The sequence below is a fragment of the Arvicola amphibius genome, chromosome 12 (assembly GCF_903992535.2).
Source record: "Arvicola amphibius chromosome 12, mArvAmp1.2, whole genome shotgun sequence".
NCBI lineage: Eukaryota > Metazoa > Chordata > Mammalia > Rodentia > Cricetidae > Arvicola > Arvicola amphibius.
The window spans coordinates 60227511-60241102 of record NC_052058.2 but is presented as its reverse complement, the minus strand read 5'-3'; the positions used below and the strand labels follow the sequence as shown (position 1 = coordinate 60241102).

The 13592-nt window shown below is 41.5% G+C and overlaps 1 protein-coding gene across 1 annotated transcript in view; it reads left to right on the top strand.

The window, feature by feature from the left end:
- Slc9c2 (solute carrier family 9 member C2 (putative)) overlaps positions 1 to 13592 on the top strand; it is a 49701-nt gene that overhangs the window by 28827 nt on the left and 7282 nt on the right. The window contains exons 16-21 of the mRNA XM_042054022.1: positions 200 to 388; positions 2246 to 2395; positions 5861 to 5912; positions 7793 to 7941; positions 8763 to 8888; positions 10365 to 10463. Of these exons, the coding sequence (XP_041909956.1) occupies positions 200 to 388; positions 2246 to 2395; positions 5861 to 5912; positions 7793 to 7941; positions 8763 to 8888; positions 10365 to 10463 (765 nt within the window). The remainder of the gene's footprint in view (positions 1 to 199; positions 389 to 2245; positions 2396 to 5860; positions 5913 to 7792; positions 7942 to 8762; positions 8889 to 10364; positions 10464 to 13592) is intronic.

The following is a 13592-nucleotide window of genomic DNA, read 5'->3' as shown; positions in this document are numbered from 1 at the left end:
CTCGACTCCAGGGGCACCTGCACACAGGTGGTATGCGGAAACACACGCTCAGGTGAATACACACATACACATAAAATAAAGTCACACCTAGGATGTAACTCACTTCTAGCTAACTTACAAGTTTAAATATTTCCCTCTCCCCTGTGTCAATATATAGTTGTTATGGAGTAACATATATTCTGTTTGTGTTTTTAAACAGATAATAATTTTAAAAAGAAAATATTTTCTTCAGAATTGGAATACTTTGGATTTTTTCATCATAGTTATAGGAATCGTTGATATATTGTGCATGTACTTTGTCAAGCTGAGACCAGACAGCTTGATTCTGATCCAGTTTACAGTGGTGACAGGATATTTAAGAGTAATTAGGTTTCTTCCTATCTTTAAGGTAAGGCTTCTTATGCTAAAATACTGGTTCGCTGCACGGTTTACTAAGTGAGTTAGTAAGCATCACTCTTGAGAAAATGAGAGAAGGAGCTGTCTCTTTCAGAATGTTCTTCAAGCAGAGTTTCTTGGGTTTACTTAACAGCAGTATGGGTGAGGCTTTACTTACAGAGGTGACTCAGAATTGGCAGGTCAGTTTCCTTTCCCCAGCAATCCTTACCATTACATAATCTGGGGAAGAGGCCTTGTGAGCCTTGTAAGTTTCAGGGACTTTCTGATACTTGTGAGTGGTTTACTTTCTGAGTCTTAAGGAGACTTCCTCTAGAATAGAATGTTTCATTTTAGAGGAGATGGTTAAACAAACACAAATCTATTGAGAGTGTGCCCAGCAGTTCTCAGTCAGTTAACCCTTCTGTCTTGTACTGCCTGAACAAAATCATAGTAAAGTGTATTTAATAAATCATTATTATTATATAGTTAGGTCTTTAAATTAAGCACTTACTTTTTGCCAGGAATTGGGGCAAGCACTTTATATACTTTATCCGGTTAAACTCTTATAATAACCTTCTGGGATAGGTGTAACTTCTACATAAAGTTAGGTGCCCTAAAAGTTAGATTCAGTCCAATGTGACTTCAAAAAGAAACATCCCTGCCTTGGCAAAGGTTGGGAAAACATTGAAGATCTTTATTTTAGATGCCCTAGGCATCAGTGGTCAGCTCAGGGGGGTGTCAGTGTATCACAGGAGAAGACTTTGAGAACATTTTCTTTAAATGAAATCCCTCTACACTCAAGTTTGTAATCAAATGGCAGCTCATACGTTCTAACTCTGTTCTTTAAATTCTGGCACTATGATACTATTTTCTTGTTACTTTCTCCTCTATTGATATTGAGTCTCTCACCAAATGCTCCTGTGCTCTGACCTAGCATGGTCTCTATGGGAAGCACTTTGCTGTGACAGTTGGCTTTGGAGCAGTGGCTCCATTAGGTTTCTAGGCCTTACATATTAGACTCATTTTGCTTAGGAGGAAATGGAGTCCTCAGGGTCACAGGTAGTTTGCTGAAGGTCACAGAGACCGTGACTGGAGAGATGGTATAAGAGATCTCAACCTCATAAGTCCCTGCATTAGGTGGCCTCAGCCTAAAAGTAGAGAAATGTAGAACAAGGAAGGAAGGTGGCCTGCATGGTGCAGAGAGAGAGTTTATTCCTCGAAGCTGTTACTCAGCGTCCTGGGCCACCACTTCTGCTTTCTGATATTGAAGAGTAGAGAGACTGAGGGACAGGGACTGGGACTCCACCTAAAGCTACAGTCAATTATTCACAGAGCTTTAACTTTCGGGAGTAGTCACAAACCCAAGTGCGTGTGGATGCAGTCAGTGGCCCCGCTGACCACACACCATAGTGTCTGACACTGTACTTCTGGAAGGACCAAATTCTGCATTTCTAGAAAGTTCCTGGACATGTTTTTTGCTGGCCTACATTTGACACTTGGAGAATTTCTGCCAGAGAGGGTATTTTCCTCATGATTTTTTTTTGTTAAAAAAAAATTAAGTTAACACACAGTATTAGATTTCAATCTAGGGTTTTCAAATAAAACTATATTTTTATTAATTTTGCTCCCTCCTCTACCACCCCATTGCCTCTTCTTGTGCACCCCAGTCTCTTTTCCACTTTCCTGTCCCAGGGCTCTGTTGCCTTCCCTGCCTTGCTCAATGCCTTTAATTCCCTTCTGTGGTCTCCACAGCCTGTACCTACACTCTCTCCTGCTTACATGTATGCTCATAAGCATTGTAAACTCGATCCTCATGAAAGAGAAAACACTTAATTAAATGCATGATTTTTCCTTCACCTTACTGCTCCAGGTTATAATACCAATACTAATAAATATTGCGGACGTACAGATCAAGAAGAGCCTCAGTTTGATGTACAGTATCACAAAAGGCTATGTCAAAAGTCAGGAAGATGCCAAGCTTTTGGTCAGGCAAATTTCTGGTCGTGAATCAATCTATCAGGTGAGAAACAGGCAAAGGATGGGGTGGATGGGAATTATGTCATTTAGGTATACTCATGTCTTTAAGATCAGCTTGTCATGTATGTAACCAACAGACAGAGCTCAGTAGTCAAACAGGTTCAAATGTTTGTTATACAGCTTCTTTAGAGAACAGTGTAAACTTTTATGTGCATATGTGTGTGCATACGCGCATATGTGGGTGTATGGTTGTGTGTGCATGCACTTGTGTGTGCTATGTGAGACCCTATCTCAAACAAAGTAAGACAAGACACAACAAGCAAAAGCAATAATAATGAGGATGATTACCCACTAAAAAGAGAACTGAAAATGCTGAAGAAAGCCAAATTTGAACTGGGCACTTCTGGAGCCTCATGGTGAAGCTGGTAGTTGTGGAGTCAGTCCTGGTAATGAGATAGGTGTAAAAGTTGAGTGAGTTGTGATGAGTCACTGGTCCAAGAAGAGTTGGCAAGTAAAAGGACACTGTTTGACTCACCTTGCTCCTGCCTAGCCAGAAACGCCTCTGTTAAATGTAATGCTTCGCCTTCTGACGTGTTCTCTAGCCCTGTGCTGTGTTCTCCAGCCCTGTGCCGTGTTTTCCAGGCCTGTGCCATGTTCTCCAGCCCTGTGCTGTGTTCTCCAGCCCTCAGCGTGTTCTCCAGCCCTCTGCATGTTCTCTAGCTCTCTGTGTGTTCTCTAGCTCTCTGCGTGTTCTCAAGCTCTCTGCATGTTCTCTAGCTCTCTGTGTGTTCTCTAGCCCCCTGCTGCATTCCTTCTGTTCATTTGCAGACACATTAAAATGTTGATTTAATTTTTTGACAGTCATTTTGATCATTTTTCTCCCAAGCAATGTTTCTCCCTCCATACCTCACCCCAATCCCTAAGACACTACCGCCCTAACGACCTAAGACCCTACCTCCCTCTTTCTTTATTCTTTTTCCTTTCTTTCTTTCTTTCTTTCTTTCTTTCTTTTTCTTTCTTTCTTTCTTTCTTCCTTCCTTCCTTCCTTCCTTTCTTTCTTTCTTTCTTTCTTTCTTTCTTTTCTTCTTTCTATAGAGTTTCTTGAATCGCTTATTTGAAAAGTTTTTGTTCCCTGCATGCCTTCGGCTCCCTTGAAGTCCCATTTCAAAAGTGGGAAGATGGTTCTAGGTTATTCTGGACTACACAGTGACTTCTAGGTTGGCCAAGGCTACATACACAATGAGACCCTTTCCTTCCCCTGCCAGAGTCCTCCCCAAACAGAGAAACAAAACAGAACATGGAGAACTTCACAGGGGAAAGGCTTTAGAAGGAGGAAGATGAGGGAAGACAAACAGGAACTGGGGAGGGCACTAAGGATGGTTAGAGACATTTAGGACCGGCAGAGGGATCTGGAGGAGTTGCCTTGATAGCTAAGGTATAAAACAAGCCTCCATTGGCACTTTAAAGGGGGAGATGACCCAGTGGTTAAGAGGCTCCATATCCATTTCTCAGCAGCACATGGCATCTCACAGTCATCTTTAGCTCTAGCTCCAGGGATGTGATGCTCACATCTAGTCCCCCAGGTACCAAGCACTCTGACAGAAATTTGGATGAAACACCCCTACACATGAAAGAAAATAAAAATTTAGAAGCAGAGGACTTAAGTAAAGACTTCAGTGGCTTTTTGAGATATGTATTAGGTAGATGCTTCTTCTGAAGTAACTGGGTTGTTTTTTACTTTTTTGTCTCTTTGTTCTTGGTGGGGGGGGGGGCACCACCCAGCTCCCAAATAAATACACGGAGGCTTATTCATTCTTTTGAATGCCCAACCTTAGCTTGGCTTGTTTCTAGCCAGCTTTTCTTAATTTAAATTATCCCATCTACCTTTTGCCTCTGGACTTTTATCTTTCTCTGTTCTCCATATCTTTCTTTGCCTCTTGCTCTGTGGCTTGCTGTGAAGCTGGGTGACTGGCTCCCTGGAGTCCTTCTTCTTCTCCTTCTTGTTCTTTCTTGATCTCCTTTTTGAGATTTCTCTTCCCATTTACTCTGTCTGCCAGCCCTACCTGTCCTCTCTCCGCCTTGCTATTGGCTCTTTATTTGACCAATCAGGTTTTAGACAGACAAAGATACACAGCTTCACAGAGTTAGACAAATGCAGCCTAAAAGAATGAAACACATCTTTGCATCATTAGACAAATGTCCCACAGCATAAACGAATGTAACACACATCTTAAACTAAATTCCACAGCACCGGGTGTTTCTGGAAACTGGCCTATGGCAGTTTACCTGCAGTGAGGTGACTGACATTGCCTCTCTGGTAGTGGTGTCTTTGAAGGCAGGAGGTAATGTTGCCCAGAATCTCAGTGTGAACATAAATTCACTTCTGCACAAAGGAGACTTAGCATAATGTGAAAAAGGGCTGGACATGAGTATGTTGGTGCCATAAGATGTCTAATACTATTACTAATATAGAAGTGTTTCATAAAAGATGACATATCCCATTTGCATATACAAGGAAGGGATTTACTAGGTGTAATTTTTTAAAAGTCCAAACAAACAGAGGATAAAACAATTTTTTTGTTTAAGTTTCAGATAACAGACCTATTGTTTCCCATAAGTGGTATCTGAGTGCCTTTCAGGCACCTGTATGTGACAACCCAGAGGACTGTGCTTTGTTGTCTCAGAGTCAGTGCAGTATCTGAGGGCATTGCAGGCACCCGTATGTGACAACCCAGACGACTGTGCTTTGTTGCCTCCGAGTTGTTAGTGTGGCTAAGAAAACGCTCCAGAAAGACTGACAGCCACAGTGAGCTTTATGAGGAGCAGTGCCTGGGACACAGTGAGCAGCCCACAGTAGCTGTTGTGTGGTTGAAAAAGCAATCACACCATCTGTTTGCCTCAGTGTGGAGTTACATCTTTGATTATTTAAGGAGTGGCCTGTAGGAGCATGAACTCATTTACAGAGCATGTCCACGCCATCCCACTTGTTAATGTGCTCTTGGCAAAGTAGATTCCCAAATAGCTGTTTCCCTAGGCATACATTCAAATCGGTCTCTGCCAATGAGAATTCTTAGTGGTGCACAGTGGAGTAAAGGGTACTTTCCTTCCTCCTTCCCTCCCTCCTTCCCTCTTTCTTTTCTTTCTTTCTTTCTTTCTTTCTTTCTTTCTTTCTTTCCTTCCTTCCTTCCTTCCTTCCTTCCTTCCTTCTTTCTTTCTTTCTTTCTTTCTTTCTTTCTTTCTTTCTTTCTTTCTTTGCTTCTTTCTTTCTTTCAAACTAAAAGCAGTTACAGTAAAGCAAGGTACTTATGTTGCAAAGCATCAGCCTTGCAACATTCACATCAGTTTGAGTCCCAGTCTGGGGAATACAGTGAAACTCTTCCGGAAGACAAAAGCTCCCCTAAATCAAACTAAGTGAGAATTCCTCTGTGACGCTTCTTTAACTTTTTCTCAGGTGATAAAACCAGGATTGTACTTGGTGTAATAAGAACCATTCCTTAATTTCTTACAGAAACTATATGACATTTTAGAAAAAAACAAACGAGAGGCTATTAAAGAACTAGGTAAGTGGTTGGAGCATTTGGTTCTGTTTTGTTTTGTGTGTCTATAGATTTTATTTCTCTGTGCTTCAGAAGGCCAGCATCCCAGATCATGGTGCTATTGAGGTTGGTTTCTGGTGAAGACTGGCTTCTTGGGGGGGGGGGGTAAATATGGCTTCCTCATTGCTCTGTCCCCATTTGACCTTTTCTGCATGGACAGCGGAACTCTGGTACCCAATTTCTCTTATAAAGATGAGATCCCATCCTTACACAGTGGGAACCCCACCGTTATGGCACCCTAAGCTGCATCACATCTGTGAAGGCCCCTTTCTAAATATGGTCACATGGATTAGAGCTCCTGCATGTGACACTGGTCACATGGATTAGAGCTCCTGCATGTGACATGGACTGGTCACATGGATTAGAGCTCCCGCATGTGACATGGACTGGTCACATGGATTAGAGCTCCCGCATGTGACACTGACAACACAATTCTGTTCGTGTCAGAGTGAAAAGTTCTGGGAAGAAAAAATTCCAAAGATCCAGAGAGCTATCTGGAGGGATTCAACCACAGATGGGTATTTTCTCCTTCCTCTGTGGGCATACACTCTATTATTTCAGCTTTTCAACTCTCTGCGGTGAGCATTTGTCCTTTTGTAATAGGGAAGGTTGCACAGAGTTGCAACCCCTGTCTCCCTGGGGGAGCCTTTTCATGACAGATACTCCTCAGGGCTCTGTTGCTCCGTGGACAGCAGAAAAGTAAGACATACAGAAAGAAAGAAAGGTAAGAAGCTTGAGGCACAAGGTAGACAAAGAGGAACAGGTTAACTTAAGCTAAAAGAGCTAGGCAGAAATAAGCCTGTTAGGCCACACATTCATAACTAGTAAGAAGTCTCCATGTCATGGTTTGGGATCTGGGAGGCAGCCTGAAAGAAGGAAGCCTGGTACAGAACATTAGAGAGACCCTGGCAGGTCCTATGTCAGTGTAGGGAAAAGGCGGAAGCAGGGGTGACTGTTCAGATGGCAAGGTCAGGGTCCTCAAGGTTATTTTTAATATTTATTTATTTATTTATTTATTATTATGTATACAATATTCTGCCTGTGTGTATGTCTGCAGGCCAGAAGAGGGCACCAGACCTCATTACAGATGGTTGTGAGCCACCATGTGGTTGCCGGGAATTGAACTCAGGACCTTTGGAAGAGCAGGCAATGCTCTTAACCACTGAGCCATCTCTCCAGCCCCCTCAAGGTTTTTAGGAAGAAACACACGAAGATAGTCTTTGACCTTTGAAGTTGTTTTGCTTAGCGTGGTTAGCTTGCCTGAGGCCACGTGACTAATAGGTGGCAGTCAGAGCTCTAGCGTTGGTGGATCTTGTACTAAAATCTATGCTCTAGATCATGGCTACCCTTTATTTTACTAGTCACCTCATTTTAGTGAAAAAAGATGTCTAAGTAGCTTCCAGACATGGTGCTCAATGTAAAGATGACACATAAAATGTTAATTTTGGCTGAGAGTCCAGTCCCTGACTTCTTGTGTTATTACAAAGGAAGGAGTATGCCACTTGATCTCACAAGACACGGCTAAGTCCAGATGTTCTTTCTAACGAAAGGCATTTAGTCATCCAACCACCAAAGAATACATAGAGGATGAGGCAGAGATGTCAAAACAATACTCTAGTGAACTGAGTTTTGACAGAGAAATAGGTAGGGAGATACCAGGGGGATAAGACAGAGAGTGGTGTAGTTGTGGGGGAAACTAGTTTTCAATTTTCTCATCCATATGATGGGATGCAAATTCACCCTACCAGCCTCAGGAGTTTTGTGAGAATGAAAGGCTATTGTACAATATCAGTTGTCATTGTGGTTACGGCGTAGGTCGCTTACCAAGTCTATTTTTTTCTCAGGGCTCCTAGAGCATGAAGGCCGCGATGTTGTCATTGCCCTGAAGACAAAGCAGGCCATCCGCCATGTGATTGCTAAAGCCCTGAAAAACCTCACCTTCCTCTGGTCAAGAGGCATCATTGACAAGCACGAGGGCATTGAAATGAATAAGGTAGTAATGCAGTCCCCACCTTGTGTGGTTCTGGAAGCTCAGGCATCCCAGGGTGTAATGAAAGAAGGAGTTTGGGGAAAGCGGTTAATCACAGGAGCTACCTTGCCAATTCCGGGCATTCTTAATGCCCGTGGCAATCAAAGCCAGTGCTGCCTGGCATGCTCCAGCAGTTGGAACACCTTGACTGCAAGCGACTAAAGCCAACTGCAGTTAAATTTAGTGAAGAAGCAAGCTTGAAGATGTAAAAAACAGGACTCAGAGGACTTGCAGGCTGTGTGCCCAGGCTTCAGGAAGGGACTTGAAAGAAAGATTTAGAAAAATTTCAAGATTCCTTACTTCTTATCAGGATTGTCTCTGAAATCTTCCTCTGGCTTGTTAGCTAGACTCAGTAGATTGATTGATTGATTCCCTCTTCTCCGTTTACTGGTAAAATTTGTATTGTACAATTCCACTGACTGGGGCATCTATGGAGACCATAACATATTTATAGGGGTCTCTCTCTCTCTCTCTCTCTCTCTCTCTCTCTCTCCCTCTCTCTCTCTCTGTGTGTGTGTGTGTATGTGTGTGTGTGTGTAAGAGAAGGTAGGATGTAATAGTTGAGTTATAAAGATGAGAAGTTTGATATGAGTTAATAAGTGAAAATAAGAGGAAGGTAACAGGAACAAAAAGAGCATGATACACATGGCAGCAGTAAGTGGGGGTTGTGAGTCAAAGTCCGTACAGCAGAAGCATATTTAGTATTTAGATTTCCTTGGTTTTGACTTCATGCCTTTTTTTTGGTCACAGAAATGATCACCATAATTTCCCATGTTCATTTTTAGGTACTTCTTACAAAAATAAAAGCCTTGAATAACTTTCCAATGGCAATCCCACCTCCAACCCCAGACAAATACCTACCCAACATCGTTTGGATGGAAAATAAAGATGTTCTCATTGAGTTTTTCAAGGTAACGACGTCTTCTGTTCCGGCACAGGCTTGATGTAAACATTTCCCCTGCCTCAACCAACAACTAAAGAAATGCTTATCAGAAATATGACTTTAATTAAATTAAGCTTTTTATTGAAGACATCAGAAATCCAATTTAAACAAGGAGAAAATGTTATGAAGAATGTGGTTGCTTTCACAAGTGAAGAGCCATTTGGCTATCGTAGGTTGATTTGTTATATAGCAAAGTACCGCAGACCAAGTGCTTTCAAATAACAGAAACTTATTTCTCATGCCGGGTGGTGGTGGCGCACACCTTTAATCCTAGCACTCGGAAGGCAGAGGTAGGAGGATCCCTGTGAGTTCGAGGCCAGCCTGGTCTACAAGAGTTAGTTCCAGGACATGCTCCAAACCTACAGAGAAACCCTGTCTCGAAAAACCAAAAAGAAAAGTGGGGGAGGGGAAAGAAAGAAACTTCTCACAGTTCTGGAATCTGGGAAATCCAGCTGGGAAATCAGGGCATGATCAGATGTGGTGTCTGGTGAGAGTCTGCGTCTGGTTCATAAATGGTTGTCTTCTGATTCTATCTGACAGAAGGAGCAAGAGGGCTCGATGGCGCTTCTTTCATAAGGGCGCTAATACCAAACATGAGGACTTCACCCTTATGATCTAAGCACTTCCCAAAGACTCTGTCTACGAAAGCCTCATGCTGGGGCCTGGGACTTCAGCATATGAATTCTAGGGAGACACAAGCATTCGGTCTAAAACATTAGCCAATTTTGGGCAGGGTGGAAAGGCCTAACAGAAATTTGTGAACATTTTTTTTCTAATGCTTGGGTACAACAAATGGGTTCTCAAATCCTAGTTTTGTGGTTTGGTTTGGACTCTTGGGAAGTTCGGTTGGTTGCAGTTATCTCAACTGTATACATTGTATTTGCTACTAGGGCTTTTCATATGTATCTGCTATCTGCTGCTCTTCTTTCAGGATTCAGCTTAGCTATCCCCACCTTGCTGGTGAGGGTATCACACACAACTGAGAAAATCCTGCTTCCTTTCCTCACTGTCTCCAAGTGCCCTGTTCCCATCTCCATTGCTGCAACTACCACACTTTATTGACAACACCTGTCCCACCTAACTAAAAGCCCTTCTGTGGCCCAGAGTGGGCTGCCTGGCTTGACACTTGCAGCTCAAGCCCCAGTGAGGGTTAAACACTTTCTTATTTGCTCATTTACTCAGTCATTCCCTGATCATTTACTGGGTGCAAGCATTATTTGCTGTGTTAAGTACTCACCATGAAGTCTTTTCTTGTTTACCTGTGTTTTTATTTCTTAAAATTGATGTGATATGTGTATATACTATAACTAAGAACCCCAGAAGATGTTTTCCTTTTTTATGCTATTTGAAAACTATTTTTAATTTTAAAACCTCATTTCTGTTTAGACAAGTGGTCTATGAAATTTTATGATTGAGCTCTCCCCTACTTTATTTTGCCATTCAGGAAAGAACTCGACTCACCTATTTTGACTATGGTGATATCATCTGTAGAGAAGGTGAAATGCCCCAAGGAATCTTCTTAATTATTTCAGGAATGGCAAGTGTAAGAGCAACTAATTTTTCTTCATTTAAATGCATTTTGAATACACAGTTGTAACTTAGGGGTAAGTTCTGGAGCTGAAAAGTTTGAAATTGTATGTCTCTTCCACACGACACCATTCCCGTGGAGAGTAAGGATGGCGGCCGAGACAGAATCTTCACACTTAATACTCGAATGTGCTTCCCATTTTACAAAGTGTACTCAGAGTTGTTACTTACTCTTCACAACAAAGCTGGAGGAATTAGTGATTCAAGATGTTCAGGCGTGGAAACCAGTAAGCACTTGGACTCATTTACCTAAATGGGCGTTCAGGCATAAGGGCTTGGTTGGCTGCAGCTCTGAGTCTCACAGGGTCAAGTTGGATGAAGAACAAAACAAAACTTTTCAGTTGATCAATGAGGAGACTTTTGTTTGAGGAGATAGAGATAGATAGATGGATAGATAGATAGATAGATAGACAGACAGGTAGATAGATAGATAGATAGATAGACAGACAGATAGATAGACAGATAGAGAGATAGATGTTGTCTGAGTTTCACCCCTGCCTGGTTTCTATCCTCCCATCAGGTTCCACAGCTCTTTAGCCCCAAAGAAATCACACAGAGGTCTATATTAATGATAAACTGATTGGCCCATTAGCTCAGGCTTCTTATTAACTCTTTTGACTTATATTAACCCATTATCCTTGTCTATGTTAGCCACATGGCTCAGTACCTTTTTCAGCAGGGCAGGTCACATCTTGCTTCTTCCGTGTCTGGACGGGACTGGGGAGGAATGGGCTTCCTCCTTCCCAGAATTCTCCTGTTTTCATTTACCCACCTCTACTTTCTGTCTGGTTGTCCTGCCTATACTTTCTGCCTGGCTACAGGCCAATCAGTGTTTTATTTAAAACATAATTGACAGAATATAGACAATTGTCCCACACCAGATAGATAGATAGATAGATAGATAGATAGATAGATAGATAGAAAGAATATGAATTCTGTAGTGTGATGGGAGACAAGAATCCTGTCTCCTCCTTCATACTGGTATCTTAGTAGTTGACTACAGTGGTCAGCGTGGCTTATACATTGATCAGTTCCTAATTCCCAGCAGATGATTTTATGTGACAAGCCTTTATCCTAGGGAAAAGAGTATATTTAGCTTCTGAATTTTAAAATGAGTATTTCAGAAACTTTCACACTAATGAAAATAAGCTACTGTGATAAAAATAATATGAAGATAATGTAATGCCAAAGATTTGATTCTAGGCAGTTTAGTTCGTTGATTGAACAGATTACTTTTTGCTATCATGAGCAATCACTGGATTGAAAAAACTGACAGAAATCTCAGCTCATTTGGAACTTATTTTCCAGTGGAAGGGTAAAATGAGAGGACATGGTATATAAAATAAGTTAAATATATACACATTTAGTATTGTAAAGGAGGTGTCCTAGGAATAAGGATTTCTCCAGGAAACTTTCATGCCGGGGATGAAGATGCCCCCACAGGACCTCTGATGCAAAGACTGAGCAAACTCATCATCGTTTGCCTATGCTCAACCATTTCTCTTCACTCTTGTATAATTCAGGGTTCTGCCTAGGGAATCATGCTACCCACAGTGGCCAGGTCAATTTAAAAAATCAAGATAATCCCTCACAGACATGTCCATAGAAGAGTCTGGCTTAGATGGTTCCTCATTTGAGACTCATCTCAGGTGATTCTAGGTTATGAGAAGTTGACAGACTTTGTGTATATGTGTGTGTGTATTTCTGGTAACAAAACTGGTGGCCATGAAGGACAATATGTTGGGTCTTTTGTATATAGCACTCCCAGACTCTTACCTGTGGCTATCTGGTCCCAAGAATTTTTGTTTGTTTTGTTTTTCGAGAGAGGGTTTCTGTGTATAGACCTGGCTGTCCTGGAACTCTGGAGATCAGACTTGATTGGAATCCAGAGATCCACCTGCCTCTGCCTCCCAAGTGCAGGGACTATAGGACTGTGCCACCATTCTGTCTGTCTTTTTGTCTGTCTGTCTGTCTGTTTGTATCTCCCTCTCTCTCCTTTCAAAGTGTTAGTGTCTCTCACTGCCTATGAAGAAAACAACATAGCATAAAGAATGGGAAAAATAATTTATTGCAGATTTGTCCATAAATGGGGAGAGGAAAATTCTCAATCCTTCTATGTATTTCTCATAAAAATGAACAGAATGTAAACGAAAGCCAGGAAATATACACATGGTGGTAGTTTTTGTCCTGACAGATGAGTCTTTCTTCTGATACCAGGAATTCTGTGGGTAGCTCGTCCTTATTCTCAGCCTGGAAATGAGATTCCTTTGGAGTAATGTTCAAGTCTAAACATGAAATTCATTTTTGTTTCTCTGTAAGCCTTCTACATGTCTTAAAGGCAATTGTATACAGTATATTTATTGTGATCCATCCCACAAGATCAAGGATAGAATTTTCCATCAATGGTGATATTTCAGTCCTTAAAAATTTTCATATTTTGGAGCATTTTAGATTTCAGTTAGCGTAGGTTAGCGCTCTCCAACCGGGAGTATGTTAAAAGTGATAGAGAAAGGAAGAGGTTACTCTTAATTTTTATGAAAGTAGTCGAGAAAGGCAATGTGACTTGTTATTTAATCCTTGTTTTGGGAGCTGGAGAGATGGCTCAGAGGTTAAGAGCACTGATTATTCTTCCAGAGGTCCTGAGTTCAATTCCCAGCAACCACATGGTGGCTCACAACCATCTGTAATGAAATCTGGTGCCCTCTTCTGGCCTGCAGGCATACATGCAGACAAAACACTGTATACAAAATAAATAGATATATCTTTTAAAAAAGAATCTTGTTTTTGTTTGTTTGTTTTGTTTTTCAGTGCTAAGGATTGAACTTGAGGCCTCAAGCATGTTAGGACAGTGTTGGTACCCCTGAGCTACATTCCTAGGCCAACAACTTGACTTTTTATGGGAGGAAAACCTTTGCCTTGAAGTGTTAAAATACGGAATAAGCCATGACTTTTGTGAATGTCAACTCTTTTCTTAATTTTTGACATATCTCATTAAAAAAATCTTTGACTTGCTCTAGAACAATCATAAGAAAGAGTTGAAGCTATTGGAATACTCAAAGAATTTAACATTTTTATTTCCTTTTTC